The sequence below is a fragment of the Danio aesculapii genome, chromosome 5 (assembly GCF_903798145.1).
Source record: "Danio aesculapii chromosome 5, fDanAes4.1, whole genome shotgun sequence".
Classification (NCBI taxonomy): domain Eukaryota; kingdom Metazoa; phylum Chordata; class Actinopteri; order Cypriniformes; family Danionidae; genus Danio; species Danio aesculapii.
Genome location: NC_079439.1, coordinates 65,148,608 through 65,175,853, shown reverse-complemented (window position 1 = coordinate 65,175,853; position 27,246 = coordinate 65,148,608). Strand labels below are relative to the sequence as shown.

At 36.2% G+C, this 27,246-nt stretch overlaps 1 protein-coding gene across 1 annotated transcript; it reads left to right on the top strand.

The window, feature by feature from the left end:
• Positions 1-1,089: 1,089 nt before the first annotated feature.
• Positions 1,090-26,379, top strand: ak5l (adenylate kinase 5, like). Its single transcript, XM_056458693.1, has 8 exons — positions 1,090-1,281; positions 9,090-9,276; positions 11,060-11,233; positions 14,782-14,954; positions 16,963-17,076; positions 19,402-19,593; positions 24,491-24,577; positions 24,657-26,379. The coding sequence occupies exons 1-8, from the start codon at positions 1,102-1,104 to the stop codon at positions 24,675-24,677; spliced, it is 1,128 nt and encodes a 375-aa protein (XP_056314668.1). The 5' UTR covers positions 1,090-1,101; the 3' UTR covers positions 24,678-26,379.
• The last annotated feature ends 867 nt before the right edge of the window (positions 26,380-27,246 follow it).

The following is a 27,246-nucleotide window of genomic DNA, read 5'->3' as shown; positions in this document are numbered from 1 at the left end:
TACCTCGAAACAAGTCGACAAGGCAATTATTCGTGATTAGTGTTTTTCTTTTAATAAAATCTTGTGGCTAACTATAAAATAGGTTTAGGCTAAATTTGATTAACTTAAGTAGCTTACTCTGTATATATTGCACCTCAAATACACAGCAAAAATACAGTTAGGTAACGTTATCTTACAAATCCTTACCGATACCAAAAGATACTTGAAACAAGTCGACAAGGTGATTATTCATGATTAGTGTTTTTATTTGAATAAAATATCATGGCTAACTGTAAAATAAGTTTAGGCTAAATTTGATAAAATTAAGTAGCTCAGTATATTTCACCTCAAACACACAGGCAAAAATATAGTGCCACTGACGTAACGTTATCTAACAAATCCTTACGAAACCACAAAATACTCAAAACAAGTCGACAACGCGATTATTTGTGATTAGTGTTTTTATTTGAATAAAATATTGTGGCTAACTGTAAAATATGTTTAGGATAAATTTGATCACATTAAGTACAGTAGCTCATTCAATTTACTTTTACCTCAAATTCACAGCAAAACTATTGTGTCACTGATGTAACAGTCTTACAAATACCCACTGATACCAAAAGATACTCAAAAACATGTCAAGACGATTAGATTAGTGTTTTTGATATTGTGGCTAACTAAAATAAGTTTAGGCTAAATTCGATCGGATTAAGTAGCTTGTTTCACCTCAAATACACAAAATAATGACGCAAATCTTACAAATCCTTATAACAAAAGATAAACAAGGTGATTATTCGTGATTAGTGTTTTTGTTTTAATAAAATATCGTGGCTAACTACAAAATAGGTTAGGCTAAATTTGATCAGATTAAGTAGCTTACAAACAGTATTTCACCTCAAACACATGTTTGTATGCAGTAATGCCACTGACGTAACGTTATCTTACAAATCCTTACCGATACCAAAAGATACTCAAAACAAGTCGACACGGCGATTATTCGTGATTACGCGTCGCTGAGGGTCACTTTGAACTCGGCATTCATGAGCGTGACTAACAACTGTTGAATAGAAACATCGCCTGGAGGTCATCGGCGTCAAAACAGCGGAGAAACAAGCCAATGTGATGGTGTGCGACAGCAGCTGCTCTGAGGGTGAAACGCAACAGATGAGCGCGCGCGCACACACACACAGCTGCTGCTCCACTGACTTACAAACACTGCTCTGGACTGGAGAAGCCAAAAGAATGAACACAAACGACGCCAAGGATTACCTCTCCAAACGACAGATCCCACACCTTTTTGAGGTAAGAATCAACATTTTCCATCCGTACATAAATCGTGTAACATTAATATATCCGAGGAAGGAATGACACATCTGTAAACATCTGTCTGAAATGTTATTATACAGGCTGTGTTTTCAAGGTGAGCACATACTTTATTATTATGCACCTTCCAGTTTACTTCTCAGTGTTTAAAAAAATACAATGTTCTGTCTTTAAGGATCTATATATGCATCAGATATGAGCTAACAGCATGAATCCACTAGAAAGTCCGTGTCTATTTAGTATGCACAAATATGGTAAATTAGATACTTGAAGGTGTCTCTATGGTGATCCTCAAGAAGGCTGCTGTGATGGCAAAGCGAGGGTCTTGAGCTTGTCAGATTGTTCTCAGGTTACATCAACAAGTGCTTGTGCTTGTGCAGTGGCATACAAAACACAGTGGAGGATCATGGCACACACTTCTGAGCAGCTTTCCATCTCCAGATTGACCTAAATATAGGTGCACTTCATCAATATGTGTTAGACACAGCTGCTCACATTGTAAACATGAGTTTCGGCACATCAACGCTTTGGCTGTCACCAAGGCAACAAGCTTTGTACTTTATATTTACTTTATGTGACTCATCTTAGGAAATGTGGGCAATGAAGAAGGGGTAGATGAGGACTGAAACAGTCATATCCTTCTTGCATGTGCCTGAACACGCAGTTTTCTGGGGAATGCAAACATGCAGGTTTAGGTTCATAACTCTAGATATACATCTTAAAAATTCACCCATTAGTGGCTGTACCAAAAGCAGCACTGTGTACTTTAAAAAATAAAGAGATTCTGACAGAGAAGATTCATTTTAATGAAGCTTTCAATGAACAAATAATAAAGAAACATACTTTATTTTATAAATTGGAAAATCTTAGGGAAAACTTTATAACTAAAAACATTTAAAGGTCATTTGTCTATGTGCTTAGTGTTTTGTTTTGTGTTCTTTTTATATGTGTTTAGCATATGTCAGTCTCAGTGGTCACCATTAAACATTATAAAAAAGTTTAAATCATCAGAATTAACCGTGTTAAGCATGTGATCAGTGGTGGAAAGAGTTTAGAAAAATCTTACTTAAGTAAAGGTACCATTACTTAAAGTATGAGTAAAAAGTAGACCTTTCAAAAGTACTCAAGAGTAGTGAGTAGTGAGTATTATGCTGTAAAGAGCTGATGCATTTACATGTTATTTGTGGATGTGTGTAAACGTAACATTCTGTAGTGCATTTAGCTATTCCCCAGCAGGCACACAACGTCATAAGACGTTAACATTAGGTTAGATTTAGGTTGTGATGTCAGATGACCAAAATTTAATGTCTAGCCAGCGTCTAAGGACAACGTCATTTTGATGTCCAATAATGGCGTCAAATGACGTTGATATTTGGTTGATTTTAGGTTGTGTTGGAAAGTGACCAAAATCCAATGTCGAGCCAACATCTCAAACCAACGTCGTATTGACATCAAATACTAACATTTATTTGTCAGGTATGGCAACCAAAATTCAACGTCTGATAGATATCATAGTGGTAATGTCAAGCTGTGGCATTATTAGACGTTGATATTTGGTTGATTTTAGGTTGGTTATTGGACATTGACATCGGACTGTTATTGGCCTGTCAACCCGATTTCCATTTCCAAACAAAATGCAAAAACTCCATGATGTTGGGGCACAATGCCACTCTGATGTCATGTTGACGTCTTGTGCCTGTTGGGTGTTTAAGGCCATTGCGTCATCATACAGTAAGCATCCATCATTTTCTCATCAGTGACGTGCATCTAAACAGTCTCTTGGTCAATGCGTGTAAAGATTTTGGACATCTTCTTGGACAGTTTTAATGGTTCCAAACAGTTTGCTGCAATTCTAAATCGCCCATGTCTTGAGGTAGTTGTTTATAATATTTTATAATTATATATAATATATATAATTTAGTTATTTGATTGAACAGGAATTACAGGACTGATTTTTCCAATCCCCATAGACAGGAAAAAATAAAGTAGTGACACCAGGTTGAAGGAATGTAATCGAGTAAAATTACCAAAACTGCACTAAAAATGTACTTAAAGGAAAGTAAAAGTACACATTTTTTAAACTACTTGTTGAGTATCATATTCTTTTCCTTTTTTATTTTGCAAAGAGATAAACAAATTACATGACATCAATTACAAATGGAAAATAAAGAAAAACAAATAACAGAAAAAGAACATAACAGACAGTTAGGTACAGCCACTCTCTCTGTGTGTGTGTGTGTGTGTGTGTGTGTGTGTGTGTACATGGAAAGACTGAGTCTCTTATTCAATGTAGCAGGCTTTTATGGCTCATACAATGTGATAATACATGAAGAAGAGCTATTTTAATCAAGCTTTCGATTAACAATTAATCAAATAACTGTACTTTTTCAAAATAAAAAAGTTTTAGAAATTAAGATTTCCCTGTAAAGGATGTTAAAGGTTCTTTTTGGAAACATTGATGCCAATCAAGAGCATTTATGTTTGCAGGTGATACAGATGAATGTAGTTCACATAATTTCAAATTTTATTTGTATTTTTAAATGGTCATCAGAGCGTCACTGGCAATATGTGAAGTTTTACAAACAAGTTTCGAGAGGATCATGTTCTATGATGGATCACATCAACAATCATCGATAAACCAATCAGATTAATCCAAGCCTACAATAAATAGACCATTTTGTCTTACCTCCCTGATCTTCGTTTTTGAAGAATCCCCCCTGTCTGCCCCATCTCCCCCGTTTCCTCTACTACCAGTGGTAGCTCTCGGTACCTACCTGATCTTGGACAGCCTTCTATGCTAAATGACCAGGCTAGAGCCCTGGGCACAAGTATATCTGAGCTCAGGGTTCTCTCCCGGGACAGCACGCCAAACCTGCAATTAGTATCAAACAATAGCAATAAGTGTGAACTCTTGAATTAAAATCTACTGTATGTACAAAAACAGTGTAAAACAGATCCATACTGTATGTGTTTAGTCTGTCATCTCAATAATCACCATTAAACATTGTAATTTTTAAGTGGTTAAAAATATCAACTATTTAAATAATCAGAATTTACCAAGTTAAGCTTGTCATACGATGTATTAAATATATTTTTTGTCAAATATGGCTAATAGTGTTTAAATATAGAGATAGTTAAATCAGTTTTTGTAAAGGAAAGAGTTTATTCAACCTTTAGACAAGATCTAAATGAATCTACTGCCTGTGTGTTTTTTGTTGAGGATCATATTCAATATATCAGGCTTTTATGGCTCATACAATATGATATATGAGAATATGGAGTTCATACCTGGGAAGAAAGACTGAGGGCATGCAATTTGGTGCAGCTGCTGATTTATATAGCTAGAAAGCACAGCTTTTATTGCAGACATAGCAGACTGCTTACAGTAGAGATAAAATGGATATAGATTATGTCACCGCTTCTTCCAAAAATATCTTATTAAGCTGATGCTATAGTTTTCTAACCAAAGCTCTGTAGTTTTATGATATATTTTATGATATTTCATACACGTTGTACTCTTTAATCATTATTTCTTTTAAAAAAGCTATCTAAGTTATTTAATTCCAGCAAGTGTTCATTTTTAATAATAACTATCAGTAATTTACGTGTAATGTAAGTTTATGTGTAATGTAAGTCTACATTAACTTTATAAAAAAATCTATAAATATTTCAAAGCAAAAACACATGTAACATGACCTGAAGGTGACCTTTTTTAGAATGACACTAAAAGCCCTTTTTTCTTGCTAAAAGCATGCAAACTATGTTTTAGATGACAGGACGTTTGTACCAGATGGTGTCAACAAAAACAAATTAAAGCATTTTGATACTTTGAGTAATTTGCAATAAGCTGCAGAGAGTTCATTTAAAATGAATAGATTTTAATATGTGAGAATATGAATTAATATTTAATATCAGGTTGCAGCAGCAAAATGGATGAAATACATCAAATATGAAGTTTTGGTCAAAGGCATGTTTAGCTAGTACTATATAGTACACTGCAAAAAAGAAATCTTGTTACCTTACATTTTGTAGTTGAATTAATTTAACTTTTCTAGTCATTGCGTCTTACATCAATCCTACTGACTAAAGTCATTCATTAAAAATACATAAGAAATATCAATTAAATATATAAAAGAAAAGAAATTATCTGTTTAAACTAAAGACGGTTTAAGAAATAAACATGGTGTAAAAAAAGCTAAAATAACTATATATATATATATATATATATATATATATATATATATATATATATATATATATATATATATATATATATATATATATATATATATATATATACACACACACACAGTGGGGGAAATAAGAAATAAGTATTGAAAACATCATCATTTTTCTCAGAAAATATATTTCATACAAGGTGCTGTTGACAACCAAAGAAATACATATATGAAAAGAAAAGAAATCTAATTAGTTTACAAATGAAGTTATGTGTAATAAAATTAAATGACACAGGAAAAAAAGTATCGAACAGATGAAGAAAGGGGGTGTAGAAAGGCAGTGAAAGCCCAGAAAGCAGCTGAATTGGTTTTCAGCAACCCTCTGCCCTTCGTCACTGTAAATTAATATCACCTGCTTCAGTCTAACATCTACGTTAGCAGGATGATGAAGATGAAACCAGAGTGGACATTTCAGCAAGACAATGATCCTAAACACAGCCAAGGAAACTCTCAAATGCTTTCAGAGAAAGAAAATCAAGCTGTAGAATGGCCCAGCTAATCACCTGAATTGAATCCAATGTAAAATACAAATTAAAGATCAGATTTGATAGACGAGACCCACAGAACCATCAAGTCTGGAAAAAACCACACCTGAGCAATGCATGTGACTTCATTCTCCATATGATAGTCGTCTGTGTGATTAAACATTATTGGTATCAGAAATGTCTATAAGGTTTTTGTTTAAAAATAATATTGGCCAAAAAAAAAATACAACTTACGATGCATCACTGCTTAAAATCTGTAAGTATTTTCTACATGTCTGAAGTACTCGTCTAAATTATATTCACTTTTATAAGTTTACTGTTGCCAATTGGGCTCTAAAAACCTTTGAGATCACTGATGTGATTTACTTGCTCAAAGTCTGATTCAGATTTTTTTAAAATTAAACTCTACATCTTTAAGGAAACAGTAACAGACGGTCACATTCAACAGTGTTTTTAATGCTATTTCTCTGCATTAATCCTCGAAAATGCTGTGGTCTATAATTAAACTGACACCTTTAGCAAATCCAGGCTTTTGTTTTGTTTCTCTTCGGACACTGTTCCTTTATTCTGCGGCTGAATGTGTCCTTAGCTGTTTGATACCCGTGAGGATTGAGATGTAAATTCTCAAGCAGATTTATTTGCATCAAAAGAAGCAAACAGCTGATTATTTAGAGCTCCGATTTTCCATTCCACGTCCCTCTGAAAAGGCCCGGAGTATGAACTGCTAACACGTGTGGGATGAATAGAACAACAATTTGCAATTATTATTCTCTCCCCCTCTATGTTATTCACTTTCTTTAGCCATCCAGAAATCTCTCGGATTGACTATTAAATGAAATGTGCTCTTGAGGCAAATAAGCCTGTAAAAAATATATTTCCGAAGTCACAGATTTTTACATCACATGGCTCAATGGTTAGCATTGTTGCCTCACAGCAAGAAGGTCTCTGGTTCGAGTTCCGACTGGGCCAGTTGGCATTTCTGTGTGGAGTTTGCATGTTCTCCCCATGTTGGTGAGGGTTTTCCTTCGGGTGCTCCGGTTTACTCCACAGTCCAAAGACATGCGCTATAGGTGAATTGTGTAAACAAAATAGCCCATAGAGTATGAGTGTGTGTGAATGCGATGGTCAATGAGTGTTTTCCAGTACTGGTTTGCCGGAATAGTTGGCGGTAGGGTTGCAAGATATTGGAAAAATCTAACATAGCGATGTACATAGCTATTTGGTAAGAATTCCGGTACATTCATTCATTTTCCTTCGGCTTAGTCACTTATTTATCAGGGGTCGCCACAGCGGAATGAACCTTTCTGAAAAGTTTTGGAAAAAAGGCCTACTTTAAACAATAACTTTTATGACTTTTGGTAACATGGCGAGAAAATGATAATATACACTCACCGGCCACTTAATTAGGTACACCTTACTTGTACCGGGTCAGACTCCCTTTTGCTGCAGATTTGTCTGCAGGATGAATCCATGCTTTCATGTTGTTGATGCCAAATTTTGACCATACCATTCAAATCTCGCAGCAGAAATTAAGACTCATCAGACCAGGCATTGTTTTTCCAATTTTCTAATGTCCAATTTTGGTGAGCCTGTGCGAATTGTAGATCTAGTTTCCTGTTCTTAGATCTGACAGGAGTAGCACCCGCTGTGGTCTTCTGCTGCTGTAGCCCATCCGCCTCAAGATTGGACGTGTTGTGCATTCAGAGATGCTCCTCTGCATACCTCAGTTGTAACGAGTGGTTATTTGAGTTACTGTTGCCTTTCTATCAGCTGGAACCAGTCTGGCCATTCTCCTCTAACCTCTGGCATCAACAAGGCATTTGCACCACAGACCTGTCACTCACTGGATATTCTCTCTTTTTTGTACCATTCTCTGTAAACCCTAGAGATGGTTGTGCATGAAAATCCAATTAGAACAGCATCCCAGAAATACTCAGACCAGCCCGTCTGGCACCATCAACTATGCCACGTTCAAAGTCATTTAAATCGGCTTTCTTCCCCATTCTGATGCTCAGTTTGAACTGCGGCAGATCATCTTGACCATGTCTACAGGCCTAAATGCATTGAGTTGCTGCCATGTGATTGGCTGATTAGAAATTTGCGCAAACAAGACGGGTGTACCTAATAAAGTGACCAGTTAGTCTATATATTTTTGGTCACAAAAATTACAATTAGTTCACGTTTTAATTAACGTGAATTAACAATGAACAATACTTGTACATTTATTAATCAATGTTCAACATTTACGAATGCTTTATAAATGCTACCATTAATGTGTTAACAAGAACTTACAATTTATAACTTTTTTTTTCATTAATCTTAACAAAGATTAATAAATATTGTATTAAACATTTGTTTATTGTTTGTGTTATTAAATAGATTAAACGGGACCTATTATGGACTTTTTTACAAGATGATCTGATGTCCCTTGAGTGTGTATGTAAAGTTTCAGCTTAAAATACCTCACAAATAATGTGTTTTAACTCTTTGAAACTGCCCCTTTTAGACTTTGATCCTAATTATGCCATTTTGGTCAGTGTCTCTTTAAATTCAAATGAGATTGTTTCTATTTTCAAAAGAGGGCGGAGCTACAAATGCCTGTGTGTCAGCATAGTGGCAGACTCAAAAACAAGACTAACGTCCCATACTAATGAGGAAGAGATCGTCACTAATGGGCGGGGCTTTCCCCCTCTGATGACACATACAAAGGGAGAATGTCAATCAAAGTGTTTCTGCAGACTGTTCTCTTGAAGTGTGATCATAAAAAATAAAATTAATATTTTTTTACCATTAGAAGCTGATTATATTTACAGACTGTTGCCACTCAATTGTGTTTAAACCCCTTATAAAAATGACTTTTGCATAATAGGTCTCCTTTAACTTACATTATCCAATCTTCATCTCATCATTGCGTGATTTTGTATAAAATGTTATGCAAAAACTCATTTACTGAGTTGTATTGTTGTAAGTTGGTTTACTTGTAAGAATCGTAATACAAGTTTTTTGTGTAAATCTTATCAGTAATATATGGATTTCATATAACAAAAATTGTCTCATGTTACAGAGCATGTTAACAGGACTGATGTATCACAAACCCGAGGACCCTTTAGCATTCTTGGAGATTTGCCTGCAGAAAACACGAGACCTCGGGGGTCCTGAATGTGTGGCCTGGGACACTTTCATTACACCTGATCGGAAACCTCTACCGCCAATTACTCCGGCACAGGGGAAGAAAGCTCCCTGCAAACTCGGTAACTAAGGCTGTGTGAAAGTACTTTATTTTAGCTCACATAAAACAAATTAAATAAATAAATTATGAATAATAGTCAGTTGTGTGATTGATAAGGGTCAAAGATAAAAAGTTTTTAATTAAAACAATAAAAGTGTAATACAGCTTTAATTAAAGGAATAGTTCACCAAAAAAGGATATTTTATTTCTTACTATTTATTCTGCCTTATTGTGGTTACAAACCTCTATGAGTTTCTTTTTCTGTTAAACACAAAAGAAGATATCCTGAAAAATGTTAGAAACCTGTAACCTGTCATAGCCAGGCCAGGTTCTCCCCATAAACTTCAATAAACTGTCACTCATACTAACACCTCTGATCTCCGTCCTTCTTCTGTGACATAACCATTGACTTCCATAGTAGCAAAAACAAGTACTATGGAAGATAATAGTTATAGGTTTCCAGCTTCCTTTAAAATATGCTCTTTAGTGTTCAACACAAAATCTCTTATTAAAGTCTTCAGTTATTTTTAATTTGTTTGTTTTATATTTAGTCATCTAATTAGCATATATTTACATCATGAGAAACCAACTGAAATATAATTGTTAAAGTTTAAATATCAAGTTTGTATACCAAAAACATCTTGTCATGCATATTTAGAAAATACTTTTTGATAATAAATTAAGAGGTGATATTAAGGAAATGAAGGTTGATTGGGAAATGACACAGGCTTTTCCCAAAAGATCATAAAATGAAGTACAAGATGATGTACAAGAGGCATCATTATGGAAAAATATATATTTGTCAGCTATCATTTACCTTTATTATCCATACCCTTCTCAGTAATCAATGGAAAAGCCTTTATTGGCTATAACAGAAATCAAACGTTTCCTATAATTGCTGACCAGCTTTTTGCATATCTCCACTGGTATTTTTGCTCATTTATCTTTATTTATCCACAGATTCTCAATTGGATTTATGTCAGGACTCTGGCAAGGCCACTTCCAAAACCTTAATATTTTTGTATATGTGTTTATATTTATGTGTGCATGTATATACATATAACACTGTAAAAAATACAGGGTTCCACACAATTTTAACCCTTTTACCAAATTTATGTGGATTGAACATAAAAAATAAGTTGTCCCAATGAAATCTCAAGAATTGTGTTGTTTCAGCTCATTTTAAATAAGTAGTTTCAATGAGCAAAAAAAAGTTAGTTTGAGTGTACAAACTCTTTTAAAATGTATAAAAAGTAGCCTTTTTATATGCATTATACTATATGATATTTTGTAATTTTCCAATATGCATTACATAATACAATGTGCTCATTCTTGACCATACAGTAAATAGGTTTAACCACATTTTCTACATAAAAAGCTTTTCAGAAACCATTATTTGGGCTGTGAAATTAAAAACCAAAGATCTTTCATTCATTCATTTTCTTTTTGGCTTAGTAACTTTATTAATCTGGGATCACCACAGCGGAATGAACCACCAACTTATCCAGCACATGTTTTTACTGGGAAACACCCATACACACTCAATCACACACATACACTACGGCCAGTTTAGCTTACCCAATTCACCCATACCACACACCCATACCACACACCGAAAACAATAGATCTTTTTTTTTTTTAATTATGAAGTTAAGGCTAAAGATAGTTCAAGTGTTTTAAAATGCCCCATAAATCTCAATGAATGAAGTTTAACTGTAACCACATAATATTGTGTGGCTTACTTTTAACCAAATGCATTAAGAGTGCCATACAGGACTGATGAATGTAATTGTCTTTTTCCACAGATGGTGGACCTGGTCCTGGACCTGGGCCTTACCGCCGATATGACCGACTGCCACCAATTCAGGCTCAGTTCTCCATCGAAAGTGACTCAGACATGACCGAGTCCTCCGGGCTTATACAGGAGTACGATGTCTTTGACCCTTCAAAACCACGACCGCACATCATCTTCATCATAGGTGCACTAAAATAAAAATGCTTTTCTTTAAATATTTAGTTAAAGTGTATTAAAATTAATCTGATTAGATTGGGCTATATGCATGGCAAGTGTTTGTCAGCCACCGATAATCTTCTGGTGAAAGGTTGATGTGATTATTTTCAATCTATAATGTAATTTAATTAAAATGTAATGCTTTAAATAGACCTAAGCATTCATTTAGTTGTTCAAGTGTAAAACAAGATGAAAGGCAATTAAAAATGAAATGCAAGTGCCGTCAAGAGCAGCAGGTGAGAGCAGAATCTCCATTGAAAATACTGTGGTAACATAAACTTTCAAATTCTGAGACCCACTTTATATTGTATCTCAAGCAAGCAGTGAAGATCTTGGATTTTTAAAGAAAGCAAATCATAAACTACTCGATTTTTAAAGTGGAATAACAAGGAGTACCTGAGCTGGCTTACTGAAAATTAAAAGTCCCTGTGCATGTACCCTGTGCATATACCCCGTGACCCTATGCAGAGTCACTGATTTGATCCAAGACCAGTGACACGATGATCCCAAGGTTTCCATATCCTGGACCAGGCCGTATCCTGAGCAGCTACTGTGGTGGTCATGGAGGAGTGGAGAACATGAGACTGATAACTGTGACGCTCCAGCGACAGACGAGTCTTCGCTGAGGCCAGCTTCCAGGCTCCGCCGCTGAGACTGCAGCTCTGCACAAGAAGTTTGGCCAGCAGAGAAATTAAAATGGTCGTGCCCAACTGAGTCTGGTTTCTCTCAAGGTTTTTTTTCCTCACTTTTGCCAATTGGTGAAGTTTTTTTTCCCTCTCCGCTGTCGTCACTAGCTTGCATGGTTTGGGATCGGTAGAGCTGCGCATCGATGGATTTGCTCTTCAGTGTTTGGACTCTCAGTAGTGACTATTAAACCACACTGAACTGAGCTAAACTGAACTGAACTTAAACACTACAAACTGAACCACTACGTTCCAATTTACTATGAGCTTTTATGTGAAGCTGCTTTAACACAATCTACATTGTAAAAGCGCTATACAAATAAAGGTGAATTGAATTGAAAACTCCATTAAGAAAAATCGGATAAGAATTCAAATTGTACCTTAAAACAAGACTAAAGTGTTTCTAATTATATTATTTTTATTAGTATTGCAATTTAAGCAAGATCTAATTAGTAAAATATTTATATATTATTTATATTATTAAATGAAGCACAGCAATCTAACAACTGCATGAACTTTAAAGCCATTCAACACAGGCTCGTTGTGGATATGTACCCCTGTCTACATTTCTGGAGAGCGCAAATTATGTAGCCTGAGGTACGTATAGCTGCATTTCGTCTTTAAGATGATTGATACAAGGCAGTATGATGCAGCAGACGGCTTTTGTTCAGTTTAGCGCTACCAGCTGACCGCTTACCTCCATGTGGATGGCTTTTCCGGTGTCACAAGAAATTAAATTCAGTTTAATTCATGTTTATATCTATAGCGCTTTTACAATGTAGATTGTGTCAAAGCAGCCTAACATAGAAGTTCTAGTAAATTGAAACCATGTCAGTTTAGTTTTCAGTTCAGTTCAGTGTGGTTTAAAATTCACTACTGAAAGTCCAAACACTGAAGAACAAATCCATCGATGCGCAGCTCTACAAGTCCCAACCAAGCAAGCCAGTGGCGAAAGTGGCGAGGAACAAACTTCACCGATTGATGAAGTGAAGGAAACAAATCTTGAGAGAAACTAGGCTCAGTTGAGCACGACCATTTCTACTCTGGCCAAACTTCTTGTGCAGAGCTGCAGTCTAGGCACTGGAGGCTGGAGAACGCAGGACATCTATCGTGGAGAACTGCAGGTGTAAGTAGGTCACCGGTGGGTGATCATACTGGCCCATGGGATCAATGCGAAGACTCGTCTGTCACTGTGGTCTTTCAGGAATTAGTCTCATGCTCTCTGCTCCTCCATGGCAGCGGCAGCTCAGGATATGGCCTGGTCTAGGATTATGGATACCTTGGCATCATTTCTTCACAGGTCTTGAATGCATCAATGGCGTTGAATAATCTCTAGAGGCATCGGGATGAGTATCCCCAGGTGGAAATAGAGAATAAAGAAAATAATTAGTGTAGCTTCTGTTCATAGTGTATACAAATGAGATGCAAAAATGAAGCGCTTTAAATAGTAAAATAGTAAAAGAGTCAAATAGTAGTTATACAAACAAACATAAAAACAAACATGTAAAGCATTTGAGAGTTTCTAACAAAATCTCGGGTATATTAAGACAGGAGGAGTGTGTCCTACAGGTGGTTTGTCAAGCTCACTCACCTGCGTGGAGCACACTCATGCATCATACCATTATGTGATGCATTATGTGTATGCTTTACTAAAAAGATAGGTCTTTAATCTATTTTTGAACTGAGAGAGTGCGTCTAAGCCTTGGACCTTATCAGGAAGGTTATTCCAGAGTTTAGGAGCCATACACAAGAAGACCAGACCTCCTTTAGTAGACTTTGCCATTCTGGGTACTACTAGAAGTCCTGAGATTTGAGATCTTAAAGAACGGGTTGGATTGTAGCGAGACAGAAAGTTGGTTAGCTATACAGGAGCTAGATTATTTAAAGCTTTATTGGTAAGAAGCAATATTTTATAATTAATACGAAACTTAGTGCAATGAGGCTAAAATTGGGGTGATATGGTCATATAAACCAGGTAAAACATAAGCAAAATTAAATAAATACATAAACAACAGACTGAAAACGTGAAGTTATGTGGCTGCGAGAGCTTTTCTTCTACTAGATTGCTTTTGAAAATACTATCGGTTGGGTTTAGGCAAGAGGGTGGGTGGGTCGGTTGGTCAAACATTCAGTCGATAGCTGGCCTCAAGCTGGCCTCAAGTGTATATTGCACCCTCTGAAGGATTTATGTGAGAAGAGGATGCTCGAGAAAAAATTTGTGATAATCAAAAATAGTACACAGCGGCCTAACAGCAGATTAGCCAAACAAGCAGACATACCTAAGGTTACGTATATTGCTGTCCTCAGAAATTTAGACCTGGGTACGTATGCGCACTGAGCCTGGGTTGTAGCCGTCACTTGTTTCTACACTGTAAAAAATGCAGGGTTCCACACAATTCCTTCATTAAGTTAACCAAATAGTTTTTTCTCAAATTTAAGTGGATTAAACCTAAAACAATTAAGTTGTCTCCAAATATCTTCAAAATTGTGATGACTCTGCTCGTTTTAAATAAGTAGTTTGAACAAACAGCAAAAAATAAATAAAACTGAGTGTGGTACAATGTAGCTCAATTCAAGATAATTTTTACTTGGGAAGACTGAAAAAGACCAAATTTCCAGAGACGAATTTGTTTTTGTTTCTCATTTTTCAAAAAAAAACTGGTGCCTGGTCAGTATCAGGCATCTGATACTACTCTAAATTCATCTTATTCTAAAACTCTTTGAGCTAAATGAAAGGAAATTCACTAGAGCCTGACCTTAATTAACTAGAAATTAGCATTTCAATTGTGCCGTTTCTGTGATGTAAAGTGGGATTTGCCATGATATTTTCCAGGTGGACCAGGCAGTGGGAAGGGCACTCAGACAGCTAAAATCGCACTGCGCTATGATTTCGAGCATGTGTCTGTCGGGGAGATTTTAAGGAATCAGTTGCTGCATCATGCGCCCAGTGATCGGAAATGGGAGCTGATTGCTCAAATCATTGCCAACGGAGAACTGGCACCTCAGGTTTGGCAGTTTGACCAACAACTGTGTACATTTCACAGATATGGTGTATTTACAGCTGCTGAGTTATCAAGGCTGACATCAGACATCAAATAAAACGCTGTTCTTTTGATCTTGCTATTCATCAAAGAATGCTAAAAATGGCTTCCACACAAATATTCAGCACGACTGGTTTTTGACATTGACGAACTGAAAATTCAGCTTTCCCATCACAAAAATGCATACATTTTTAAAGGGGGCCGATTATGAAAAAAAAATCACTTTTATAAGGGGTTTAAACACAGTTGTGTGTCAATAGTCTTTGAATAAAACCAGCTTCTAATGGTAAAAATGTATTAAGTAAATTTTTTATAGTCACACTTGATAAAAACAATCAGAAGAAACACTGTGATTGACATTCACCCTTGGTATGGCATCAGAGGGGAAAGCCCTGCCCATTAGTGACAATCTCTACCTTATTAGCATGGGACTTAAGTCTTGTTTTTGAATCTGCTACTATGCTGTCACACAGGCATTTGTAGCTCCACCCTCTTTTTAGAAGATCACAATCTCATTTATATTTAAAGCGACACTCACCAAAATGGCACGATTAGGATCAAAGCCTTAAAGGGGCAGTTTTTGAGCTGAAACTTTACATATACACTCTAGGGACACCAGAAAATTATTTTAAATCTTGTAAAAAGGGGCATAATAGGTTCTCTTTAAAATGTTAGTTCATCCAAAAGTTAAAATTCTTTAATTAATTATGCAACCTTATGTTGTTCCAATCTCCTGACACCTTGGTTCCTCTTCAGAACCTAAATTAATATATTTCATATGAAATCCAAGAGCTCTCGAACCTTAAATAAACAGCAATGGTTACAAAAGTCCCTAGAAGGAAGAAAAAAAAACCCATTGTCAAAACATTCTATGTGAGGTTAGTAGTTCTGCTGTAATCAAATGAAGCTTCAAGAACACTTTTGCGCACCGAAAAAAAGTTAAAAATATCTTCATTAATGGTTTATTTTAGTTTTTATTTTGAGAACACATTTCTATTTCATTTTTATGTATATAAAAGTGTTTTTGCATGATCTGCAGGTACTTTTCCCGACACCAGATAAGTGCTTATTAATTCAGAAAGCCATTATTGTTTTTTGCTAATAACTATTTTATTTCAGTGTCTTTTCAGTGACAGTTTTTAGTTTTTGTTTTTTGTTTGGGGGGTCACCACTGGAATGAACCGCCAACTTATCCAGCATATGTTTTACGCAGTGGATGCCCTTCCAGCTGCAACCCATCACTGGGAAACACCCATACACTCTCATTCACACACATACACTACGGACAATTTAGCCAACCCAATTCACCTGTATCCCAAGGTTCGAACCAGCGACCTTCTTGCTGTGAGGCGAATGTGCTACCTACTGCACCACCATGCAGCCCTGTTTTTCAATTGTTGTGATTTTATTATTTTAGTTAACTAAAATGTTTTTTGACCAGTAGTTTTAGACTTAGTTTTAGTTATCATTTACTAAATTAACCTTGGCTGCTGACTCCAATGACAATAAGTTATGCAGCCTTTAGTACTACCATAGCACTACTGTTAACGCAAGAGAGAAAATATAGGCACGGTATTTACAGCTTTTTTGGCACACAAAAGTTTTTCTTGAGCTTTGTATGATTACAGTTTCATCACATGAAATGTTTTGACAATATTTTTGTACCCTTTCTGGACTTTAATAAATTTTGTGACCATTGCTGTCAGTGGAGGATGAGAGAGCTCTCAGATTTTATCTAATATATCTCAATTTGTGTTCAGATGAGGAATGAAAGTTCTCAGGGTATTGAAACAGCATGAGGATGAGTATATAATAACACGTTTTTTGGTTGAATTTAACCTTTAAGACATTATAGAATTAAACAATTTGGAATTCAAAAAATATTTCCCAATATTAGTGTATTTTTGATACATTTTTAATATAGTTCACCTATTCTTTGTTTCTTTGTCTTGTTCTGGCATGATTTCCTATAGGAGACGACTATTGAAGAGCTGAAACAACAGTTTATCAAGAAGCAGGATGCTAAAGGATTCATTGTGGATGGTTTTCCTAGAGAGATCTCACAGGCGTTCACTTTTGAGGAGCAGGTCAGATTTTGTATATATTTTGTATACAGTTGAAGTCAGAATTATTAGCCCCCCTTTGAATTTCTTTTTCTTTTTCAAACATTTCCCAAATGATGTGTAAGGAAATTTTCACAGTATGTCTGATAATATTTTTTCTTCTGGAGAAAGTTTTATTTGTTTTATTTCGGCTAGAATAAAATCAGTTTTAAATTTTTTTAAGTTTTAAGGTCAAAACTATAAGCCTAACCTAATTACCTAGTCAAGCTTTTAAATGTCACTTTAAGCTGCATAGAAGTGTCTTGAAAAATATCTAGTGAAATATTATTTACTGTCATCATGGCAAAGATAAAATAAATGAGTTATTAGAAATGAGTTATTAAAACTATTATGTTTAGAAATGTGTTGAAAAAAACACAGTTAAACAGCGTTAAACACCGTTAAACAGAAATCGGGGAAAAAATAAACAGGGGGGGCTAATAATTCAGGGGTCCAATAATTCTTACTTCAACTGTGTATATATATATATATATATATATATATATATATATATATATATATATATATATATATATATATATATATATATATATATATATATATATATATATATATATATATATATATATATATATATATATATTGTTTGAGAGTGAATTGCGTATATGACATTATAGTTCATGTTTGAATTTCACATTTGTAAAATAAAGGTAACACTTTACAATGACAGTTCATGAATAATGAGGCATTATTATGTAAATTATGAACTAATGATGAGTTATTGCATGCGCTAATCATGAACTAACTTTAACTACAACATGAGTCACAAGAGTTCATGAGAAAATAATGGCTACCTTAATTATTAATTAACATTTAAGTTTAAGCTAAAAGTAAACCACATGAGCTGTTAATGTATAATTATGTCATGACTTTATTTGGAGGAGTACATCAGCATTAACTCATCCTTAACTACTCATAAAAAGCTCCTGTGTTTAAACTGTTCAAGTTGATGTTGACAGAACACTTTTCTATTGTTATTCAGTGTAAACACACTAAACGGATGTACATAAGGAGTTCATAAGTAGTTAAGAACGGGTTAAAGACGATGTACCCCTCCAAGTAAAGTCATGATATAATTATACATTAACATGTGATGAGTTTATGATGGTTAAATTATGAACTCCTGTGACTCCTGTGATGTTGTTATTTCATGATTAGTGCATGCATTAACTCATCATTCGTCCACAATAAAGTAATGTTTCATACATATTAATACATCATTATTTATGTACTGTTGATGTAAAGTGTTACCAAAATATATTTCATATACAGTGGGGAAAAAAATTATTCCCCTGCAGATTTTGTGTTTGCCCTCTGACAAAGAAATAGTTGATCTGTAATTGTAATGACAGGTTTATTTTAAACATGATAGACAGAATAGCAACAACAACAAAAATCCCAAGAAAATGTAAAAACATTATGTACTGATTTCCATTTTAATGAGGGAAATAAGTATTTGATCCCCTATCAATCAACAGGATTTCTGGCTACTATGTCTTTTATATACTGTAGACCATGTCAGTGTGGTCATGTCATTGGCCCATGAACGTTTCCTGCTTATCAAATTCATATCTGTAACAAGAGGCAATTCAATCATAACGTAATTTTAAAACAGCTATCATAACATTATTTATCAATATGAGGACCTTTTTGGATTCTCGGAAGCTATATTAATTAGCTGGGGCCATTGTTTTTGTTTCCATCCCTCAAAATTGTCTATATAGGTAACAAACTCAGATTAGAAGCAGTCTCTTGAAGAGAGTGCTGCTAATCAGTTTTCTTTCCTGTATAAAAGATTGTTTGCAAAAGCAATAAATCAATCAGATTAAACTCTCCACCATGGCCAACGAGGTGCTCAAAGATATCAGTGACAGGATTGTAGAAGCTAATTGGACGCCATCTTGTGGTCAGATGTGAAAATTCATTTGCCACGCAAAACTCAGCACATTTTGGGTATCTTCTAGCACAGTGTTTCCCAACCCTGTTCCTGAAGGCACACCAACAGTACACATTTTCAACCTCTCCCAAATCAAACACACCTGAATCAACTTATAATAACATCAGAAGAGACTCCAACACCTGAAGTTAATGGGTCAGAAAAGGGAGACATCCAAAATATGTACTGTTGATGTGCCTCCAGGAACAGGGTTGGGAAACACTGTTCTAGCATGTGCTGTACCCACATTATTTGAGTACATTGTGGGATTGATTGAGTGCACATAGTGCACTATTTATAGGTATAGGGGCGATTTTGGATACAGCCTTAGGGTTGTTTTGATATTTCCTCAGATTGGCTCTCCAGACTTGGTGATCTTGCTCGCCTGCTCCAATCAGCAGCTTCGGCAGCGTTTAGAGAATAGAGCATCTCAGCAGGGACGCCCTGACGACAATTCTCACGCTATTGAGAAGAGACTAGACACTTTCAAACACAATATCAATCTCATAGCCAAGTACTATCAGGAGAGAGGACTTATTGTACGGGTAAGAGTTTTTTAATTTGATATAAATTGTTTTTATCTTAGGCCTTAAATATGTGAATGTTTCACCAATCATCATTAAATTATTAGGTTTTTAATTCTAAAAAGGATGAATCAATAACTGGTGTAGTGGCATGAAAATGTTTTATATTGTAATAATATTGATAAAAGAATGAAATAAAGCATATTGCATTAGCTTTTTTTAACTTTGAAAGGATCGTTTGATCCGATTTTATTATTAATTTCATTATTAGGTACCTTCATAAATACATTCGTCATCTGAATCATATTTTTCTCAACCATATTTCCCAACTATTGTTTTTCACACCATAAAGGCTGCGACCCAATTCCGATATTTATTATATATATTTTTTTTGTTAGAAAGCAGAAAAAAAAATCTCATGGATTCCAATTTACTTGAATCAGATTCAGACCTTGTTCATATGTGGAAATTTATCCGAAATGAATCGTGTCTGTGTGTCTGCAGTGTAAGCAAGTAGATCAAATTTTCACCTGTCAATGTGAGTCGCACGTCATTAAAAACTGTAGTGAATGACGTCAACTCTGACACTTTCAACAGAGTCCCACACCTTTAATCTCATACTAGGACAAAAAAATTGCTTTTATACTCTCACGTAGTACAAGAATTTAAGGATGTTAACAAGAGAGCGCAAGTACAACATCCGCCACGTAAACAATTTAAAACTATTGCATACAAAACGTGCATAAATCACGCTATGGACATGACATTACTAGTTTAAAAAAGCATCAGTTAAAAGAATATAGACAAATGAGAACTTTTCTTTCACAAACTATATCAAAACAACTTGTCAAAAATAAAATAAAAAAATGAAACCCTGCTAACAAATTAAATATAGGAATGGAGAAAATGAGCGCACTTATTATCAGCTGTTAGTCAGCGCCCGCTCTTTTTTTTTCTGGCCATTGCGTTTTTTGCCTTGTGCAGTGTAAACGCAGACAATCAGATACGAGTCACTTTTAAAGATGATGTAAGCTGGGCATCAAAAAATCGGATACAGTCACAAAATCGGAATTGACAATCAAGATCTGCAGCCAAAGATTCAATATGTACATTTTACAGTTACAGCGTCTTCAAACCATGCATTTGTTTGATGTGAATACGTGCCCTCTAGTGGCAAAAAATACATACTGTGCCTTTAAAAAAATCAACATATTCTCACTCCTGACTCGTCACATTGACGCTAGTCCAGGATTCCTTCTGGTCACTTTGGGGTACCCCAACGAATCCAGGGTCCTCTGTTGTTTTAGATTAAAATGTTGGTGTCAGTATGGCATAGTCAATGTTATAAAGATTAACTGACGTATTGGGTATTTTTCATTCATTCATTCATTTTCCTTCGGCTTAGTCCCTTATTTATCAGAGGTCACCGCAGCGGAATGAACCGCCAACTACTCCAGCATATGTTTTATGCAGCGGATGCCCTTCCAGCTGCAAACCAGCATTGGGAAACACCCATACACACTCACATTGACACACAAACTCATACACTACAGCCAATTTAGTACAAAAAATTCACCTATACCACATCTCTTTGTGGGTGGGGGAAACCAGAGCAACCGGAGAAAACCCACGTGAACACGGGGAGAACATATAAACTCTACTGATACCCCCCAGTCAAGACTCCACTGAGTCACCGTGCTGCCCCTATTGGGTAATGTTTTTGCAGTTATTGGGGTGTGACTTTTTGTAAAGTACACGGTCAAAACTGTTTTACTTTTGTTACGAACACATTTACGAGCATTTAAACCTATTCATCTGTCAATATAAAACACAGGATGTGCGTTAAAATGTTTGAAACTACGGTAAAAGGGGTACCTGAAGTATCACAAAGTGACGCGTAGGGGTCCTGACCGAGAGTCAGTGACATGTCGGAGGTGAAAATGTGTTGAAATAAATCTATTTGGATTACTGGGAGCTTATTCACCAGATACATCAGGTCACACTTATAATTTGATAGTGTACAGTAATTGCTTTGCGGTAAAGCAGTTTACGCCAGTTTTGCTGATGATACTGTAGTGTTTTGTTTTTATGCATGTAGTAATTAATATTAAAAAAGTGCTGTAAAAAAGTGCAACATTAATAAAGATGGATTGCACTTAATGAGTGGTCAGGTGCTTAATTATTGTTGTGCATGAAAATATATTTAAAAGTGCTGCATGCAAGTTTTTGACTCTTCTAAAGCAGGGGTTTTCAAACTTTTAGGACACACGCCCCCCCAAGTTTGTCCAATTTCACTCGCCCTCGCCCCCCCAGGCACCCCTCCCTCGAGCCAAAATTATAATGCATGCGCGAACATCATTCACATTACTTGCTGCGTTTAAAGGGCGTAGAATTAATTGCATTGAAACATAAATACATAGCTTACCTGATTCAGTGTGATGGCTGAGCCTTTTTCTGTGAGGACAACATGCTAATCTGTGGTCGGATTCCTGACACGACTAACCGTAAATCATCTTCCACTGTCAATAAGCATGAGCCATAACACCATGCTTTTGATGTACGTACATACAGAAAATGCTGCTTTGCAAACCCAAGCTAGCAGAACCCTGACGGTGTGGTTGAGTTGAACACAAGATCCACACACACGGCTGTCAGTAAAGGACCACACACGCACACACACACACACACATTGCGAAATGCGGATGTTTTTTTTCTTTCCATTCGACGTGCGGTATCAATAAAAAGAAAACTCTTCCATATTCGCATCAAATACCCCAGTTTGTCACGGGGGCATGAATGAAATGTTCATGAGTGAAAGTTAAACTGCCGAACTGCAGTTAAAGTGGAGAAATTGAAGATGAAACACCCAAAATTACATGAGACTCTGCAGGAAACGTGAATAACGTTAGCCTGGTGACGCAACATTCAAAAAGCACTTCACGTAATTATATTATTGTCTTATTCAGATTAACGCAAATAACTAGTACAGATGTCCATGTAAACGTAGTCAGTAGTGTCTTCAAAGTAAGTGAAAGGTCCAGAAGGGCATCCTGCTGAATTGATTCAGAAGGGCACTTTTTTGTCAGACGGCTCACCGGTTTGACTTTCATTCATTCACCGTCATTCGTTTTAAAAAGCGCCCGGTCCATTTTATTTGTATATATTTTACTGGAATGCATTAAATCTACAGGTGCCTGATAGTTAGCTGTGGAGATAATGTTAATCATATTATTCCCTCTAGTGAACGCATAAAAATCGGCACCATAAATTATACGAGTGCACGCCTCAATGTCTCGCGCCCCCCTTAATAGGTGCTGGCGCCCCCCCCTGGTGGGGCACATCCAACAGTTTGAAAACCCTGTTCTAAAGCATAAAAATACCGTAATATGTTTCAGATATTTGAGGAACATGCTAAGTGAACATAACTGTTTATCTGAAAAACAATACTGAAGTCAGATATTCTGCTTTGAAAATGTGCATTACATGCCGGAAAGTCTGTCTTGTTAAGGTTATTTTAACCCGCCCACTACTAGTTTAGCCAATTATATTTCAGCACCTCGTGTTGCCTTGGTGAAAAACCATGTATTTCATTCATTCAGTCAGAATGGCTTTCAAAGCATGAATCTATGACCAAAATGCAACCTCCGGTGGACAGTAGCAGACTCCGAAATGAGATGCAGATTCAGAGTTCCACATGGGGTTTTTTAATTAGCATATAAAATAATAGTTTGAACGTAAACATTAGGTGAGCAGGTTACATTGTAACCCCATGTTCTAACAACACGCTACGTGATGAGATTTGCAGTTTTAAGCAACACGACATTAAATACAGCCATTCAGAGGCACAGAATAGTGCACTTACTGCACTTCAACGAAATTTGTAAGGTTTATAATCTAATTAATACATATTAAACCTCTTTAACGTTATTAAATGTAGATGCTGAATCACTGATATGTGTTGATTTGCACTGAGTGACAGTTCTAAAGTTCAATTTCAAATGGTTCATTTTATTTTCAAGATCTGAGGTGAACTATCTGCTGCTGCTTTCAGTAGTATGGCAATAAATGTCATGTAAAATGGCATTCAAACTCACATTGATAGCATTTAACTAATAATAATAAACAAAGCGAATGAAGCACATGAGGTGTACTTGAGGTGATCACTGTCAGTCTATCCTGTTGTTCAGCTGCAAGAAATAGAAACAATTTCTAAAATATAAATTCAAGGAGTTGGTTAAAACAAAAACTCCTTTTAATATGGAAAATATTCCTTCTATTGCGTGCCGTTGCTTTTATTTAGAACACAGTTTAAATCAGCTCTAAATCAGCCTTTAAGGCTCGATAGTCAGGCATACTCCTGTTGGTGTCATCAATCTGGCAACCTGCGCTTGCCTGTTTTTTGATCCAGGAGTGCAATACCTAGTTCAACCACTGGGTATCAAACTTACATGCTGCACCTTTAAATTATTTCATACCTCAGGTCTCTAGTGACCCTATATATAAAAATAAGGATTTATTAGTTAATGTATTTACTAACATTAAATAAATATGAACAATATGTGTACATAATTTATTAATCATAGTTAAACATTTACTAAAATCCAAAGGCATGCTTGTTAACATTAGTTAATGCACTGTGAGTTAACATGAACTAACGTTAACTAATATGAACAAATACTGTACTTAATGTATTGTTCATGCATTAACTAATACAAACTCATTGTAAAGTGTTACCAATTTCCCTTGGTTATAAATAAAAATAGAGTGAAGAAAATGTTTGTATAATTTATTAAGTGAATAAGTGGAAGGGTAGTGAAAGATGTCACGTGCTGTTAAAGTCTAATTTAATTGTTGAATAGTATTACAATGTCGAGTTTTATGTTATGAAACCCAATTCTGCCTCACTCTGCCTGGTCAGGTTGATGCCGATCGAGAAGAGGATGACATTTTCACGGACATCTGTGCCATCGTGAAGGAGAGACTGTTCCCTAGTGACACAAATGCAGTAGGTTTTGAATGAAAGTTGTACAAATTGGGTTTCAAAAATCGGTTTTCACTTCATAAAGCTTATTTTCCTCCTACAGAGCAGCACTGAGGATCTTTAGATGGACGTGTAAACATCCAAACCAACAGCTGCTGCTGTTAAATCCGACATGATTTAAAATCAGCCTGCCAAATGTGTTATCTTTATAAATAAACTCCAGGGTCAAAGTCGAGGACCAAGGACACAGGGTGAAGGAAATGTACATCATTTAAACTTACGTTGTTGCCTCTATTTGTATTGCACTGTGAATTTTCTCTGTAAAACTTTTCAAGTTATTATGGTGGCTTGAGAAAGCCAACATACTGTTCTACTACATAAACATATTATTCTTCTGTCTTCTTCTTCTTCTGAGACTAATTTCTATACGCATCTCCTCCGAGACCGTTCATACTACAACCACCAAACTAACACCAAACCGGTCTGACTCATGTTGCTATATCTTTTCCAACTGATCCCACTTACGATTTTCCGAAAACTGACCTGGAAAATTTGGAAAGTCCCATTGACTTAACATTGGACCAAAATTTGTGACCTCATAACTTTCCGCCAGACTGTCACACAGACTTAAGGTTGGGCTCATTTAATTCAGACTACCAATTCTGCCAATCACTGATTACCTTTCAACTTACTAGCCACACCCTAGCAACCATTTACGGCTCCCTAGCAACTTTCCCATAGACTTCCATTGTAAAAAACTGCCATTGACTTTACATTAGACATACTAACAACATACCAATTCATGCTAAAAATACACTGATCCATACTAGAAACATACTAACAAACATACTAATCACACTAGCAACATGCTAATTCATACTATAAACATACTAGCAACATGCTAATTCAGACTATAAACATACTAGCAACATGCTAATTCATACTAAATTCATGCTAACAACATACTGGTTTATACTTGAAACATGCTAGCAACATGCTAATTCATACTAGAACCATGCTAATTTATGCTAGAAACATTCTAGCAACATGCTAATTCAAACTAAATTCATGCTAAAAACATGCTAATTTATGCTAGAAACATGCTAAACAACATGCTAATTTGTGCTAGAACCATGCTAATTTGTGTTAGCAACAGCCTAGCAACTACTCAGAACACTTTAACAACCACCTAGCAACACCTTAGCAACTGCCTAGCAACAACTCAGAACACCCTAGCAACCACCTAGCAACACCTTAGTAACCACCTTGCAACACCTTAGTAACCACTCAATGCCCTAGCATCACCTTAGCAACCACCTAGCAACCACTCAGAACACCCTAGCAACCACCTAGCAACACCATAGCAACGATCTAGAACACATTAGCAACCACCTAGCAACTACTCAGAACACCCAAGCAACCACCTAGAAACACTTTAGCAACAACCTAGAACACCTTGGCAACCACTTAGCAACACCCTTGCAACCACATAGCAATGCCTAGCAACCACTAAGCAATGTCTTAGCAACCCCTTGCAACCACCTAGCAACAACCTAGAACACCTTAGCAACCACCTAACAACACTTTAGCAACCACATAGCAAGACATAGCAACCACCTAGCAATGTCTTAGCAACCCTAGCCACCACTCAAAACACCCTAGCAGCCACCTAGCAACACCTTAGCAACGACCTAGAACACCATAGCAACCACCCAGCAATGCTTAGCAACCACACAGGACACCCTAGCAACCACCTAGCAACACCTTAGCAACAACCTAGAACACCTTAGCAACCACTTAGCAACCACATAGCAACCACTCAACACCTTAGCAACTGCCTAGCAGCATCTTAGCAACCTCCTACAACACCCTAGCAATGCCTTAGCAACCATTTAAAACACTCTAGCAACACCTTAGGAACTGCCAAGCAACTTCTCAGAACACCCTAGCAACACCTTAGCAACCATCTAGATCACCCTAGCAATGCCTTAACAACCACTCAGAACAACCAAACAACTGAGTAGCAACAACCTTGCATCACCTTAACAACCACCTAGCAACACCTTAGCAACCGCCTAGCAATGCCTTAGCAACCACTCAGAACCCCCTGTCAACCACCTAGCGAGAAACATGCCAATCCCTACTAGACACATGCTAACATATAAGTAGTGATCTAGCTAGACCAGCTGTTTCAAACTTCGTAAAAATTACCATAGTTATTTCAACTTTTAAACTGCTTTAAACTTTCAGACGAGGCTCTCTCAAGCCACCATAAAGTTTGTCTACGAACTTTACTTTTGTTGTTTAATAATAACTTTAATCACTTTCCCCCCAACTTGTTCTGTTTCTGAATTTGAATGTCATTCGACTTTGTTGTTTCACATTATTCGTGTATATTTTGAGCTCAAGCCAGAAATAGTGCAAAAAAATAATAATAAAATATCGGTATGGAATTCAATAATGAGATGTTTTTAAATAAATGACCTCACTATTCCTACAAATATCATGAAACGGATTAATGATTTGCTTGTGACGACATGTTTCGTCTTAAAGGGATAGTTCATCCAAAGAATGAAAATTCTGTCATCGTTTATTTTCCCGTTTGACTTTCGTTCTGGGGCATCACGGTGGCGCAGTGGGTAGCACGATTGCCTCACAGCAAGAAAGTCGCTGGTTTGAGCCTCAGCTGGGCC

Bases quoted from the DNA above. Each gene is read 5' to 3' on its own strand.
- ak5l (XM_056458693.1), top strand. From the start codon at position 1,102: ATGGTGTGCGACAGCAGCTGCTCTGAGGGTGAAACGCAACAGATGAGC. The intron at 19,594-24,490 runs GTAAGAGTTTTT...CTGCCTGGTCAG, and splicing joins AGAGAGGACTTATTGTACGG to GTTGATGCCGATCGAGAAGA. The intron at 24,578-24,656 runs GTAGGTTTTGAA...TTCCTCCTACAG, and splicing joins TCCCTAGTGACACAAATGCA to AGCAGCACTGAGGATCTTTA.